This window comes from Neophocaena asiaeorientalis, unplaced genomic scaffold (assembly GCF_003031525.2).
Source record: "Neophocaena asiaeorientalis asiaeorientalis breed wild unplaced genomic scaffold, Neophocaena_asiaeorientalis_V1.1 scaffold497, whole genome shotgun sequence".
Taxonomy (NCBI): Eukaryota; Metazoa; Chordata; class Mammalia; order Artiodactyla; family Phocoenidae; genus Neophocaena; species Neophocaena asiaeorientalis.
The window spans coordinates 1,001,370-1,017,249 of NW_020174568.1; the positions used below are offsets into that span (position 1 = coordinate 1,001,370).

Genomic DNA, 15,880 nt, shown 5'->3' on the forward strand with positions numbered 1-15,880 from the left:
ACGTTGTATTTTTATTTTAATTCAGCTGAAAATACTTTTTAATTTCCTTTGAATCTCTTTTTTGGCCCATGGGTTTTTGTTTTGGTTTGTTTTGTTTTGGGCTGCATTGGGTCTTCGTTGCTGCACGCAGGCTTCCTCTAGTTGCGGCGAGCAGGGGCTACTCTTCGTCGTGATGTGTGGGCTTCTCATTACGGTGACTTCTCTTGTGGAGCACGGGCTCTAGGTGCGTGGGCTTCAGTAGTTGTGGTACGTGGGCTCAGTAGTTGTGGCTCACAGGCTTAGTTGCTCCACAGCATGTGGGATCTTCCCGGACCAGGGCTCGAACCCGTGTCCCCTGCATTGGCAGGCGGATTCTTAACCACTGCGCCACCAGGGAAGTCCTGGTCCATGGGTTTTTTAATTCCTAAGTAATTAAAGGAATTTTCAGATATCTTTCTGTGAATGGTTTCTTTAAATCCTCACTGTGCACATACCACGTCTTCCAGCTGCGTTCTTGTGCAAACTGGGTAGCAGGGCTCCAGGTCACAGACGTTGCAAACATTTGGTTTTGCAAGTTAGTCAACTAGCTGAAAAAGAGTCTTGGACCTGGGAAAAACTAAAAAGAGCCGCTTATTCAAGAAACCACCCACTGTCACTGGTGAATAAGTACAGGAATGAGAGGTTCAGGCAGCGGGTGCCAAGAGCTCAGAGGGAGGAGCTTCTGCAGACAAGCGATTGAAAGTTGGGGCTTGCGTTGGGCATTGAGATTTGAAGAGAAGAAGCAGGTTGGGAAGGGTGGTCCTTTCTGCAGCATAGTTATGAGCAGAAGTGAAAAGAAATAACATAATTTTGGAAGTCTTAACTTGGAGGAAAAGGCTTGCCCTGTTAGGGAGAAGTGAAATGTAATTAGGAAGCTCTTCTTTATCCAGTTCAGAAAGGCCCTGAATACCAGAATGTACTTGGGCCCTTTTGAAGGACAGCAGGACAGATGAGTGAGCACAGTGTGGGGTCTTGGAAATGCTCCCAGCCTCGGGCAGCACAGGCCCTGCAAGGCTGAGCTGGGGAGCTGGGGACCCCCCGGGGAGGAGGGTGAGGACACATCAGGACAGTGTCCATGCAAAACCCTCAGCCAGCTCACTCTGCCTGGGGCGTGAGGAACACACATCTCCTTAATCCCAGGCCCTCCAGCATCGGGCCCCCGTGTACCTTCTCAGCCTAACCTTCGTTACTCCCTCGGTGCAGAGGCCCTTCCTTCTTCCTGAAGCACGACTCATGCTTTTCCATGACTGTGTCTGCTGCTGTGCCCTCACCCTCCCACCCCTGTGCTCACCTTCTGGAATCCTTACTAATCTTAAATGTTTGCTGTTCCAGGAAGTCTTCCTTGTCCCAATCAGATATAACCTGAATATAACCTTGAGCCAATGTGGGTCTGCATGGCCTTTTGCATTTCTGTCTTAATAGTTATATTTTGCTTTACATTATCACACTATCCCAGATGGTATCCTCTCTTTTCATTCTGTGTTCTCGGAGCTTATAATTCCTGGAGCACTTAAAGGCTTTGTATGTAATTTGTGCCTTGTGCAGTCTTTTCAGGACTGGGTAAATAGTTGGCAGGAAATTACTGATGATAACATATCATAAAGGCAAGTTAAGGTATTTTCTTACAGGACACCTGCTCTTGTTTACTGAGTGATACAGTCATTGCATGTGGATTTAACTTTATGGAGTTAGTCATTGCTGGTGGGGTCTTCTAGCAGCCGTCACATGGCCACGTTCGTGGCCTAGACTGAGCATCAAGCACACTTGTTCTGTAAAGGACCAGGTCGTAAATCTCGGGCCCCAAGGTCTCTGTCAGACGTTCTTTATTTGCTTCACAATGGCTGTGGCCAGGTTGGCCTGCTGGTGTGGTTGGTACTGTGATCTGGACAGTGAATCCACTTATTCCCATTTGATGCTCTTCTTTACCTCTGTTAGCATAAAAGTTTTTTGTTTTAATCATGTTTCAGTCTGTTCCTTAATGAACTGTCTTTGTCCTACAAAACAGTTAGTATCACAAACACAGATCAGATCTGTGCCTCTAAGGCGATTAGAAACACACAGCACCTCTTTTGAGGTATTTCTTACAAGTAAAGTCTATGTTTTAGATACACAGTAAGTATATGCCTTTATTTTAGAGATATGTGCTAAAATACATACAGACAAATGGATTTCAAGTGTGGGGGGCCCAGGGGGCACAGGAGTAAGTGAGAATGTGCGTCTGGGGTTGCAGGCGTTTGCTGTAAAGGGCCAGACAACACGCATTTTCAGCTTTGCGGGCCCTGTGGTCTTTTGCTGCGCTACAGCAGTCATAAACAGTATGTAAACAAACTGTTCACAGAAACAGGCAGCAACAGTGGCCTGTGGGCCTGACGCCTGATCTGGGTGGAATGAGATTGGCCATGTGTTGGTGATCATTAAAGGCGGTGATGGGACCAGTGGGGTTTAGTGTGTTACTGTCACTAGTGTCATATATGTTAGCAATGGTCCGTAATAAAAATCTAACACAAATTCCTTTCAGAGGTAGACTAATACAAAGAAAAGACTTGTCATTTGTTTACTTAAATTCACTCATAAAACTGTTTCTCCTGAAACGATCTCTCCCACTAGCTTCACTGCAGGCTTCAGTACAACAGTATGAGGAAAACAACACCAAAATCAAGCAGTTGCTTGTGAAAACCAAAAAAGAACTGGCAGATTCAAAGCAAGCGGTATGCGAATTTCTCAGTTTCATATTTCAGTCCTTATTCATAGAGTATTTGTGAATAACTTCACTGTTTAATTTAACCGAGTTTCTTGTTCTGTAGGAAACTGATCACTTAATACTTCAAGCGTCTTTAAAGGGCGAGCTGGAGGCAAGCCAGCAGCAAGTAGAAGTATATAAAGTAAGATTCTTTTTACTCTTTAAGATTTTAAAAATTTGCATGTGGAAGTAAGGTACCACTTGGGGATTTTTCTAAGTATGTATGTATATATTAAACACATGTGTGCACACACACAGACACATTTCTCCCCCTAAATATTCTTCATCAACATTTTGAGGAAGGAGAAGCAGTGAGCCAAGTGTGGCTTATAACTGGGTTTACCATTGAGCATAAGCTTGGTTCTTTTCATGTATTTGAAAACCCATAATACATTAAGAATATGGCAGCAGAAAATAAACATGGCCCCAAACCTACATCTGAACTTTCTAAATGATAGTACAGTCACAGGAATCTGTTTATAAAAAGGTTTTATATATTCATGTTACATTACATCTATTACGTTTATATTTTTTTATATCCACTATGTTTATATATAATATCTTTAGGTATTAAACGTTGAACTGTAACGTGTGGTCTGGAATTTTTTTCATGATTGATTATTTGATTGATTTTGATTCAAGGAAAACCAAGTTAATTTATTGTGAAAATGTTCTACTCATATTGGCTCCAGTCTTTCAATAATCATAAGTTAAAAATCCTACTATTTAATTACGTCCCTTAAATATAGTCCTCTCTCAAAACCCAAGTTGGTGTTTAACGAAAGTCGGTTTAACCAGCGAAGATCTGATTCACCAGAGCCTGACTGAAAGCCTCTGCCCCCAGATTCAGCTGGCGGAAATGACGTCAGAGAAGCACAAAGCTCACCAGCACCTGAAGGCGTCCGCGGACCAGCAGCAGCGCACGCTGGGCGCCTACCAGCAGAGGGTGGCGGCCCTGCAGGAGGAGTGCCGCGCGGCCAGGGTGCGTCCTCCCCAGCCGGGCGGCTCCCCCCCGGCTTGGCCCCATCCACCCCAACCCCAGCCCAGCCCTGACTCTCACTTGCATAAGTTCTTTTTGCTAAAGGGAAAGACATGGGTACATACTCTTTCCATTTTAACCTTGTTTTACAGTTTCTGTGTGGAAGAAAGGTATTTTTTTTTCTTTTTTTTCTTTTTTTTTTAGTTTTTTCATTAGGAAGGTTACAGTTCTCTCTGAGGGCTAAGTGATTGTAAAATCATATTCTGTTAGAACAGCCACTTTCTTTCCTCAACATACAGAACAGACCCCTGCAGTGGGTTTGTTACAGATGCAGCTCTGTCTAAGCCACCTTGGCAAAGGGGCCTTGGAAGGTCACAGGTCACTTCAAGAAAGTCCAAGACCTAGAATTTAACTTTTCCCACTCTCTTTTGAAAAGTGAAGTTCAAGTAGCTTAATTTCTTTGAATTAACTTTTCTTATATTTATCATAAGTGAAAACTGTTCTAAAGTTCCAAAGGCAAATAGTGCTATTATAAAATTTATGGGCAATAAATTAATTTACATGGGACGAAAACAGGTAGAAATGTACCTCTTGTCAGACAAAATTATGTCGTTCAAAGGCTTGAAAAAAGTGTAAGGCCAACAGAAGTATACTTTTTAGGGAAAGGTAACTGGGGGCTAAAAAGTATCAGCCACTTTGCTTATTTTTAAAGAAAGGTTTTCATCTTAATTCATTAGTCTCTGAGAGAAAATAGGAGGATCACACAACCTAGAAAATGCAGTACATTTCTCTCTCTCTGAACTGTTACAGGCAGAACAAGCTGCTGTCACCTCTGAATTTGAGAGCTACAAAGTCCGAGTTCACAACGTTCTAAAACAACAGAAAACTAAGTCTGTGTCTCAGACTGAGACCGACGGAGCCAAACAAGAAAGGTAAAGTCTGAGCTATGCGGAACCTCCCACGGGGGTGGGAGATCCTGCTCTGATTGCTTTTGACCGTGGAGGTTTACATGTAGCCACCAGTGAGGACAGAGCCGGCTTCGCCGCACTGTTCACACGGAGAGACGTGTGCAGGAGCCGCGGAGCCAGGCGGCGTCCGGACACCCGGGCCACACAGTCCAACCCTGTCCATCGGTTCCGGTCACAGTGTAAGGACAGACATCACCGTTACATCAGGACCAGTTTTTCCACTTTTGAAAATACAGTAGGAGAATAAAAATGCTTCCTTGATGTACTTATTCACCATTAGTTAGGCTAAGCATAAGTTGATTTAAAACATTTATTTCAAAAAGTTAAGTTAACTAAATTTTCATCTAGAATTAAATTTTTCTTCTTAAATTTATGACAATTTCAATTACATACTGTTTCAATAGTATATTAATGCTCCTTAAAAACTAGCATACAGATCACTTTTGTGAGTTATTCAAAAATATACTAGGAATGAAAGATAGGGCATTCTACAGCATGTATGTTTTGTTTTTGTACGTAGAGACCCGCTGTTCAGAGCAATTTTATATCTGGCTCTTACTGTTCTTAGTAGGACTAAATATCCTGCAGTATTTGTGTGTTTATGCTTGTGTTACTTTTTAAGTATTTAGTAAACAAGGGAACTGTAGGCTAAAAAATGATGAGATATTTTTTCTTTCAATAGCTCATCTTAAAGCCGAAGTTGAATATTGACACACTCACTATAAAAATATCACCACTTACAAGAGTCGGTTTTGATCATGCCAGAATCTTGTGTTAAAATTATTTTAATGTAAATGTTTTAAGTTCCTTCTTCTTCCTTATATATTAAATAGTTTTTTTAAAAAGAAATTAATAGTGTATTATACCACTTGTGACAGAGTTATAGGTTTTAGCTGTTTTTCTCCAAAGATTTTCTTTCACTGTAACTTGGTGTAACATGCTGTTCCCAGAATGGTTACCTTAGAACTGCATTTCTTTTTTTTTCAACTGATGACATAGTCCTGTAATATAAAATAGGCCATTTTGATGCCATTTAATGGTCTACTCCACTTGAATGTGAAATTTGTAAATTCAGAGACTTGTAAACATGTAGTGTCTGCGATCTGAAGTCTGATTATAGCGTCTTTTATTTCACATTTAATCCTATTCTCTGAATTCTTGTGATTATTATATTTCCTTTAGAATCATCCATAATTGCAGAGTATGACATTGAAAGGTTATATGATTAAAGTAAAATTTATTTGAAATCACAAAATCAGTTTTACATCTTTCAAAAAATTTTTTTAACTATTTCTGTTTCAGAGATCATCTGGAAATGCTGATTGACCAACTAAAGATCAAATTACAAGACACCCAAAATAACTTACAGATCAACGTCTCTGAACTGCAGGCCTTGCAGTCTGAACACGACGCCCTACTAGAAAGGCACAACAGGACGCTGCAGGAGACCGTGTCCAAGGAGACCGGGCTCCGAGAGAAGTAAGGCTGGTGGCGCCAGCAGGCCCGTGGGTGCCGGGGGACAGAGCATGTGTTTGCTGGAGCTCCCGGTGTGGTGCTCCTGGGGCGGATGCAGGCTGATAGCTGGAAATAGGTGTTTCCACGGGCTTGGTGACTTGCTGCTTCTACCTTAGGGCTCCCCCTTTTGATTGTTTCTCTACTTAGCTTCTCTAAGAGTAACTTTATCTGCTCACCCAGTGTTCTGTCTCCCGTGGCCTTCATGGCCAGATGCTTCTTTCCAGCCAGGTGTCAGAGGACGAGCACTTTTCTTTCTCTCTAGAGGAAAACATTCCGAAAGCTGCTGACTGAGCTCCCCGTGCAGCTGCATCCTTGGCCTGTCACATCGCCACACTCGTGTTAATCAGTGCTCCAAGGAGTTGCTGGGGTGTCGGCAGAATAGACGGATGATTGTGAACAAGAAGCTTTGAGCTCCTGGGATACAGCAGTTGGGTTCACGGAGCGTCTTCTGTCCGGGGTGTGGGGATGCTCTGCAGAGCTCAGGTGTGCTCGTCTTACGAGTTGAAAGCACTTGGTTTGCTTGGCTTTAGACCTTTCCACAGTGTGACTTATCTGTGTTAATCATGTAACTCACAGTTCCAGGAAGACCCACCAGTCTTCTGACTACCTGGCACCAGGTTTTCCATGAGATTAGCTTACACAGTGATGGTCACTTGCTATTTACATCACAAGTTTCCAGCACTTACTCTTTATTCTAGAAGGGTGGTTGCGACTATAGCGCTAACACGACCGAAGTGCAGTTATCTCATGCTCCACGTGTAGCCCTGTGCGCTGATAAACTATGAAGGAGGCTTCTCGTCTGAACACCCGACGTGCTTCCTCAGCTCAGGCCCCACGTCGGAAGTGGGTGATGGCCGGGGTGGTTTTGAGCTCAAGACCAAGGCTGTAATACAGGCACAGAGGCTATTAGAAGCACAGCACATGTGGGGGGAGCACACGGAGAAGCAGTTTATTTACGACAGAAGCAAAGCAGAGCTACACACCCCAAGAAGCATGTGGGCGTCCTTGCTGACAAGGAGTGCGCCAAAGGGGCGATTTAAATTGCTCACACCGGGGCCATCTCCAGGTCTGTCCTGTCCTCTGGCCAAGCATCCTGCTTCATTTCCCACACCTGCTCTGACCCCGGGCCCTGCCCAATATGCGTGTGCATCCTTTAGCCAAGATGGATTTCAGTGTCAGGGTCTCTGGGAGATGGACAGCACGTATTATGGGATAGCACCCCCTCCCTTTTTGACCCTCCCGAGAAATGTTTCTGCACGTGCAGTCGGGGAGGTCACCTTCACCTCCAGAATGGTAGATGCGGTCGTCGTATCTTTTTACCCCAGCAGCTTAGTTTCTCCCTGCTCTACCATTAACCTATTTGTTGAAGTGTCGGGGACACAAGCTCCAGTTTGCTCGGACCAGGGGCCCGTCTGTGTCCTGCCTCAGTTCCCCAGGTGCACGTGCGGTCCACGTCTCAGGGCAAGGCGATGTCTGGGGTGGAAGCTCTCACACGGCGCGGCCCTCTCCCCAGGCTGTGCGCCGTGCAGTCGGAGAACTCCGCGATGAAGTCGGAGCACGCACAGACCGTGAGTCAGCTCTCGGCCCAGCACGAGGCCCTGCGTGGCAGCTTCCGAGACCAGGTGCTGCAGCTGCAGGAGGAGCACCGGCGGACGGTGGAGACGCTGCAGCAGCAGCTGAGCAGGCTGCAGGCCCAGCTCTTCCAGCTCCGGAGCGAGCCGTCCACAAGAAGTATGTATGTATGCTCGGGACACTGCCGTCCCTGTCCTGCCCTGTGTCCTGAGGAAGCAGGTGGCTTACGGGGTGACCACAAGCGTCAGTGCTGCGGTCAGTGAATATTGGATCCACTTACTGAGAGGAGACTTGGACGTTGAGCCCTCCTGTAGTGCTTACGGCAGCCCCTGCACCCCTCAGGATACCGACCTTCACGTAATTGGGTTTTCCTCCAACTCACGGACGCTCTGTTGGTCTCAAGACCCGTGTCCAGATTCCAGTGTCCACTGCGTATGCCTAGTGTTCTTCACTGCTAGTCTTCAAATATGTCTGTCCTTTAATCAGAAATCCTAGAAGGAGCTGAACTTGTAGGGTCATTTGGCCAAACACAGCTTCTTCCCTTTCAAGTTTCTAATTAGTGGAGTTTGAGTTTAACCACACACACGACTTCCGTTCTGCTTCCTGGAAGAGGTGGGAACCCGTCAGCCAAGTTGAGGCCACACTTCAGTATTAACTATCAACTTGATACTGATTCCTTGTCACCAGGGCATTGGCAGCTGTGGTCACTCCTCAGCATCGAAACCTATGCCAGGAGTCATCAGAGGAAAGTAGCCAGCCAGGGAGACACTGGAATCAGGAGTTAGCAGTAGCATAAGCAGTTAGCAAACTTTCAGGAAGGCGCTTCAGCAAAGGCAGCCGAAGGGCTAATGTTTGAAAAGCGGGGCGGGAGAGGGAACGTCATGGAAAGGAGAATAAAGGAAACTTGAAGTGAAAAGATCTGTTCCCTAACGCACCTCGGAGATCTTGGACCGAGACATTTAATTTCTCTGACCGTGCGGTTTCTTGGGATTAATAAAGTAACGTGCTCGGAAGTATCTTATAAATCTCCCAGTTCTAGTCAGTGCTGCTTGTCAGCAAGCAGGGGAGCGCGGCCCAGACTCTGTGATGAGTCAGCCTGCCCTGGATTCGGGGCTCTTCTTTGCTGGACGCCACAGAAGGAGCGGGCAATGGCAGGAGCCAGCAGTGTGGAGTGTGAGGCCAGTGGTCAGCGGGAGCATCCTTGGAGCTGATCTCAGCAGCAGTGTGGTGTCCCAGAGTCTGCAGTGCTGTAAACACCCAATCCTCAGAATCTGGTTGAAGGGGTTTCGCCCTTGTTAGCAGCTGGCCAGGCCTCTGCATTGTGTCATCTAATGGTTTATCTTAACTCTGGTAGCAAGTACCACTTTTGCTAGATTGACTTAAGTGGTTAAAAGTTCAATAACTAAATTGTTAGGGCTGTTTCAGAAGTTCTTTCTTTCTACACCATTTGCTTGTCTTTTGGTTTTTTAGATTCCCTACCATATCATTTGTCATCCCTAGAATCATTTTAACTTTACTGTGTATCTCTGTTGATGCTGAATCCATAATTTTGGACAAACTCTTACTCTTTAAAAAAAAAACATGTAACAGGCCCAGCTTCTTCCCAGCAACCTTTGAGGAGCCTTCGAGAAAGGAGAAGCACAGACCTCCCGCTTCTGGATGTGCCGGCCACGACCCGGGAGGAGGGGGAGGGGATGGAGACCACGGACACCGAGTCCGTATCTTCCGCCGGCATCCACGCGCAGTCCTTAGAGCAGCTGCTCCGTTCTCCCGAAGCCAGACTCGGTACGCTTCCTGCTTCATTGTGCCTTTAGTTAACTCTGCTGCCCTATCCAGCTAATATTACTCTGATTTATAGATGTTTTTTTGAGCTACTCTAATAAAATTTTTTTTCAGTATTCCACCCTTTTTCAAATGGAAAACTTTCCTGCAGAATGAAACCAAAAAAAAAAAAAATTTTTTTTTTAAACAAAATAAAAAGTTCCTCCCAAAGCTTGAGCCAGAAATAGGTGGTTGGAAGTTCTGTAGTGGTGTTAGAAATAGGATAAATTTCTCTCACCCTTCTAAGAAACTGACAGTTCCCGCTTGTTCCTCTTGATGAAGTGGTCATGCTGAACTTGCCTTATTAACTGTAGTAAAGTTGTGGACTATTTTCTTCTTACCTGTAATGCACATTAATGTTCCAAGTTCAGATGACTCTGTTCGTCATCTCGGAGTCTCCAGGATCTGGAGTGAGGACCAGTTGTGTCCTCAGTCCTAGACTGTGATTGGTCCTTGTCCCCCAGGAAGAGTTAGTCCTGATACGCTGTGGCCACAGCTCCACAGTCAGACTTGGCTTTGCCATTTTTGCCAAAATTAACCTGTTGACTTTGAGCCTCTTCCCTCATGTATTAGATTTGAGTAATAATACCGCTCCTTCCCTGGTAGAAAATCCTTGTGAGAGACCATGCTGGTATTTCCTCCTTTATAAGTAAAGAGACACCAGCTCTCGGGACATTAACAGATGTAGGAGGATGAAATCAGTAAGTTGGTGCCTACACGCTGGCCTAACAGCTTCCAGAACAAGCTCGTCGAGCCTGTGTCCAGGCAGGTGGCCCGCTCCACAGCAGAGTCCATTTTACCTGTGTCACATGCAGCCTTTTAACTGGGCCATGGGGGATGGAGAGCAGAGCGAAGTGTAAATACTTGGGTATTTTCTCATTTAGAATCTTCGCCTGTGACCCCTCTTTTTGGAAATTAATTGTTGGGGCAATTCCTTGCAGAGCCTCCTTCCTGGCACGCTGAATTCACCAAAGAAGAATTGGTTCAAAAGCTCAGTTCCACCACAAAAAGTGCCGACCACTTAAACGGGCTGCTTCGGGAAACAGAAGCCACCAACGCCATCCTCATGGAGCAGATTAAGGTGAGGGCGGGACGCCACCTCCAGGAAGCCCTCCACACAGACTCATGCGTCCATCACACCTTGATTCCTTACAATGTTACATTTCTGAAATGGAGAAATATTCTTGGCTTTTATATCTTTTATATAAAGACTATTTTAATTCCTACTTTTTCTAAGAAGCCAGAATAGATTTAGAGATTAGACAGCTGTTCACAAGTCCTTGTTCCACGTTTGTTTGAGTAAAACTTGAAAGGATGTGAGTCCCTAAATTCCAGACATGGACCATAGAGTACTTCCAATTAGTGGCAAAGTGGCATGGGAGGTTTTCCTGTTAAAGTCGACTCTGTAAGCATGTAGGAACCAGGCAGTCGGGGATTACACAGCTGTCTGCGCCCGAACTCTCTGTAGTACAGCCATGTTGGTTGTTGGCCTCGTCTCACAAGCCAGGCCCTCACTTTACGTTATGTTACCGTATTTAGTCCTCATCATCTCTGGGTGAGAACAAGTTGATCAGGGTGGAGAAAGTTCAAACTTGTGTCTGTCTGAAAAGCGCCTGCTTCTGCCCTGGACCTGCTTCTCCAAACAGATGGTCCTTCCTCAGTGTAGGGCCAGAGGCTGTCCTTGTCAAATTATGTTTTTAATGCTGAGTTAATTCAGTTATTTGCAGTGAATTGTATATATCATGACATCCCACCTCTAACTATTTTAGTATACATCTCTATAAAATATATAAAATAACATTTTCCCGCATTGTCAAAGCTTTATCACAGCTAAAAAAATCACTAAGTAGCCCAGAACCTGAGTGACTATTCAGATGTTATGCTTCCATAGACTGACATTGTCCCATGATTTCTTAGACCTTAGTGTCACTTTTTTAAATGACCCTATGTTTGAGGACGGAGTTGGCCGACTTTCATGGACTAACCTGAAATGATAAGTTGTAACCATGTATTTTTATTTGTTTCAACCCAGAAATCTTCCTCAAATATTCACCATCCTGCATCTTTTTCACATCGTCCTGTGCCCTCTTTTCTGTTAGTTTCTGATTGATATTCATTGTGAATTGTCTCTCTGTCCTGGACTCAACTTTTGTTTGGTCAAGTGCTCTTCGTCTTGTAGCGGCTCTGGCTGTGGACACCCTGCCTGCTGGGCGGGGGTGGGAGTGGGGATGGTGGTGGGTGTGGCCCACAGTCTGTCATCCCGGAGCCCTGAGCCCTGAGCCCTGGCCCCCTTCTGCCGAGCGCGGAGGGGGCGCCGACCCGCGTTATCCCCCAACCCCAGTCCCCGGTCTCAGCCCCGCTTCCCACCATGCGCGGTGCTGCCTCCGCGCCTGGGCCCCTGGGCCCCGTCTCCCACGGCACCTGCTTCCCGACTTCTAGGAGCCTCTTGATGTTTCTCATCTACTCTTTTCTCCCGGCCTGGTCGCTCCTTTGTTGCCATTTTGGGGGCATTTCGGGGAAGAGAAAGAAGACCGCGTTCCTCCAGTCTGCCGTGTTAACCCGTCTGCGCTCCTTTCTCTGACACCAGCTTCTGAAGAGTGAAATAAGGCGGCTGGAGAGGAACCAGGCGCGAGAGCAGTCGGCCGCCAACCTGGAGTACCTGAAGAACGTGCTGCTGCAGTTCATCCTCCTGAAGCCGGGAAGCGAGCGGGCGCGGCTGCTGCCCGTCATGGGCACGATGCTGCAGCTCAGCCCCGAGGAGAAGGCCAGGCTGGCCGCCGCCGCCCAAGGTGCGCATGCCGGGCACGCAGACCAGAGCTTTGAGACTTTGCCCCTTGGACGCGCGCTGCCGTGTGTGTCCCCGTGAGTAGGGTTGAAAAGCTGGCTCTTTAACGTTTCAGGGCAGCTGTGGTGTGTTGGCGTCATTTCACACAGCAGGCAACAGTGCGGTGTCCAGTCTGATCTTCCAGTTCTTTCAAATTGGATTTGTGATCCTGGCGTTGAATTCTGCCCACAAACACAGTTCCCTTTTGTGTCGTACTTTTTATCATGTGGTAGACGTCCTCACCCCCTGGGAGTCGTTCGCCACCGGGTCGTGGGAGAGGAGTGTCCCCAGTGGGGCTGCCGAGGCCCAGGACCGTGCGTGGAGCGTACATTCCTACCTGCATCTCAGACCTTCCGCTAGAAAGCTCTCCTTACACACGAAGTGCATTGTGGAGAATTTCCAGCGGGGCGAACTCGTTGCCGAGAAGGCCGTTGCGGGCCTGTTTCCTCCTTCGAAGGCAGAGAGGCAACATGTCTCCTTTCTCTGGTTGCTCTTAAGAGTCTTCTCTCTTCTCCTCTGGGGCAGCTTCACTTTCATGTAAACAGGGGAAAACTTCCAGCCTCTGTGTGATGAAAGACAACAGAAAGCACCACCCTGGTCCCTACACGAGCAGCGTGCAGGGGGCACTGCCGGGCGGGGAAGGTTGGCGCTCTGCCAGCCGTGCACGTGTTAACACGCCTGCTCCCTGCGTGTCAGGTCCCAGCAGGTTCACAGACTGCGTGTGTCTTTCCTACTTGACGTATGACTTGTGATAAGGCAGCTTGGCTCCCCAAGGAGGGGAGTCATACGGCATTTTTCTGTGCAGAATCAGGACCTCAGCCCCCTGCCTGACAAGACTGGGCCTTGCTTCTGTGCATGTGTGCTCCCAGCTGGCCGCAGCTCACAGGGCTGTACGTTGTTGCTTAGTATGCCTTCGCGGATTGTCTGAGACAGACAGGAAATGCTACAAGTGTAAGGACAGACAGGTTTGTAGCATGAAAATGCGGTGTGAGAAGATTAACACTTTGATTTTGCTCCCCACAGGTGAGGAGGAAAATGCTTCCCGTTCCTCCGGCTGGGCGTCCTATCTGCACAGCTGGTCTGGACTTCGATAGACTGATGGGAAAAGCATTATTTATTAACCAAATAGAATCCATTCGGCAAAAAAGGTTCATGTATATGGCTGTCGTTCTTTTGTCCAGAAGCATGTGTACGTAAGTCACGTCTCCGTGTGTGTGTCCATACGTGTGTCTGGTGGGTTTAAAAGGCTCGGCCCGCGGTGAACTGCAGCAGGTGGAGTGTGGGAGGGGCCGCGGCCCAGGGACCCTGGCCCTCCCGCTGCCGCCAGACCCAGGGGCCACGAGGCCACCCCACTCCCTCCTCCGGACCCTCAGGCCACGTGTGTCGGGGCCGCACTGTGAATTCTGAAGTTCAATTAGATTTCGGTCCTGTACCAGCTGGGATTTAGGCTTTTAAAATAATGTTTGAAGACCATTTATCTCAAGGTCAGACTTGCAGGTAGATTGTTATTAGTGACAAATTACGAGAGAAAATTTGTGAGTTGGAGTGTGAAGGAAAACGCTTTATCGGTAACGCTGACGTCTTTATGACGGGAACGTAAAGTGAACGTGCTGCTGTTCGTCACGAGACTAAGTTAAAACGTGATTCATTTCGTTATTTCCTTTCAAATGAGCTGTTCTTCTTTCTCTGAAGTGTATTACCTCAAAACCTGTTCTGGGATCGGATCAGAAGCCCTGGTCGCCACGTTCCCGCGGTGGGGAGGGGGGGTGCCCGGGGCCCTGTCCAGGCTCCTGCAGTGCATCAGCTGCTTCCGCGCCAGGAGTCTGGTGGGACCCGGGCCGCCTCCCCAGGTGACCATTCCCCGGGGGGCCGGCTTGCGGCTCCGCGTGCTCCCGGCCCCAGCGGACAGGTTGCTGCATGCTGCATGGGGCCCTGGGAGATCGCACAGCCCCGAGAGCCGCTCTAGGTGCGGGTCACCTGCCTGGGCGCCTCTGAATATTCCATGGAGCCCATCAAACACGTGTCCTTAAATCATAAACGTGAGAATGCTAGTTGCAGTATTTCTTTGTGGACAAACCGCCTCACAGTGTGCTCTGGGGAGCTCTCTCCGCTTCCAGTTCATACTCCGATCTTCAGTCTCAGCTGGTGAACTGACTTTGTACTTTGGTGACTGGGAACTTTGGTTTCCAATTTAATTTAACTGAAATTTGCTGCTGACGTGTTGAGTTTGTTCTTTAAACAAAAATCTCAATGTCTGTCTCTCCTCCTGTTTTAGGAGAACAGACCTACTAGTGAATGCATTAACGAAATGCATCTATTGCAGAGCTGACTTTAAAAGTTTGAGTTCAGTTTTTTCCTTTATGAGCTGTGCATATGAGTATGCCAGCAGTGTGCGCTATAACTGTCACAGTATTTAAATAGATTTCACTGTCTCTGCAAGTCCAGGCCTCTTCGAAGTCTGTAAAAACTTGTTTTGAAATATAGTCTCTACCTATGGACATAACAACAAAATGCCTTTTTGCAAGATAAAACATGTATTGCTTTGATTACAAAAGGGGCGCCCTTCCCTGGTTTCAGCAATGAGAGGAGATGTACTAATTATTGTGATATCTCTATTAAACGTGCTGCACTGTTAGGCCTGCTCATCTTCTGGTAGCCAAGGTCTCCTGGGCATTTTGAGTTGCTTTATGAAATGAATCTTGGGTTCCTTCTCTGCTGTCTTTACCAGTTGGGACCTCGGACCCTGGGTGCTTGGAGGAACGCAGGTCGCCCTTCGGGTCCGTGGTGCCTGCCGCATCTGACACCCACCTTCCAGCTGAAACTCAGGCCACCTTGGCCTTTCCGTGGGCACCTCTCAAGTTCCGGCCTCTGTGGTGTGAGGCTTTCTTGTACAGCGAACTCTGCTTATGCTCCAGTCAGCGTAAGTGGAGAATTACATTCCTTTAGGCAGAAGTGGCCTACTCACTAGCAGTGCCGCGTCCTTTACCCATTAGCCAGTGATGAGTCTAAGAGTTCCCATGAAGATACAACAACGCTGCTGTTTGGTAAGCAGAGCACACAAAGACGCTCACGTGTGATTAAATAGGAACGCCGTGGTGGCACTCGGTGCAAGACTGTTGTGTTTTGATTTGGTGTCTGAAAATCAACTGTGGCTTCGACATAAGCCCAGGAGAACAACCTGTTACAGTTTTGCGGTGTCTTTGGGCTGATTTTCACCCATGAGTGTTAAAAAGCGTTTGGTTGTTTATGTATTTGGTTATATAGAGAAGGGAAATGTTTTTCACCTGCATTCAAAATGTGATTACATGGGAAAAGAATCAAGTTCTGACATTCAAGTTGTTACCGTTTAAAACAATAGAAAGGCTCCTGTGAGTCGAACGCCGAATATGGTGAGGAAACGGGATTTCAGGTTCAGGAATGCAGGTGGCCACCTGGATTCCTTG

At 47.0% G+C, this 15,880-nt stretch overlaps 1 protein-coding gene across 3 annotated transcripts in view; it reads left to right on the top strand.

Moving 5' to 3' along the window:
* The window catches only part of GCC2 (GRIP and coiled-coil domain containing 2), a 35,203-nt gene extending 19,352 nt beyond the window's left edge, over positions 1–15,851 (top strand). Inside the window, exons 13-22 of one of the 3 annotated variants that reach the window (XM_024757979.1) lie at positions 2,626–2,726; positions 2,823–2,900; positions 3,603–3,740; positions 4,548–4,669; positions 6,008–6,184; positions 7,734–7,951; positions 9,383–9,577; positions 10,555–10,694; positions 12,201–12,475; positions 13,461–15,851. In XM_024757979.1, coding sequence (XP_024613747.1) covers positions 2,626–2,726; positions 2,823–2,900; positions 3,603–3,740; positions 4,548–4,669; positions 6,008–6,184; positions 7,734–7,951; positions 9,383–9,577; positions 10,555–10,694; positions 12,201–12,475; positions 13,461–13,464 — 1,448 coding nt within the window. In that variant the 3' untranslated portion in view covers positions 13,465–15,851. Of the gene's footprint in view, positions 1–2,625; positions 2,727–2,822; positions 2,901–3,602; positions 3,741–4,547; positions 4,670–6,007; positions 6,185–7,733; positions 7,956–9,382; positions 9,578–10,554; positions 10,695–12,200; positions 12,476–13,460 lie in introns of those variants that run through there. The other 2 variants (XM_024757980.1, XR_003004940.1) reach the window with 2 other exon arrangements.
* The last annotated feature ends 29 nt before the right edge of the window (positions 15,852–15,880 follow it).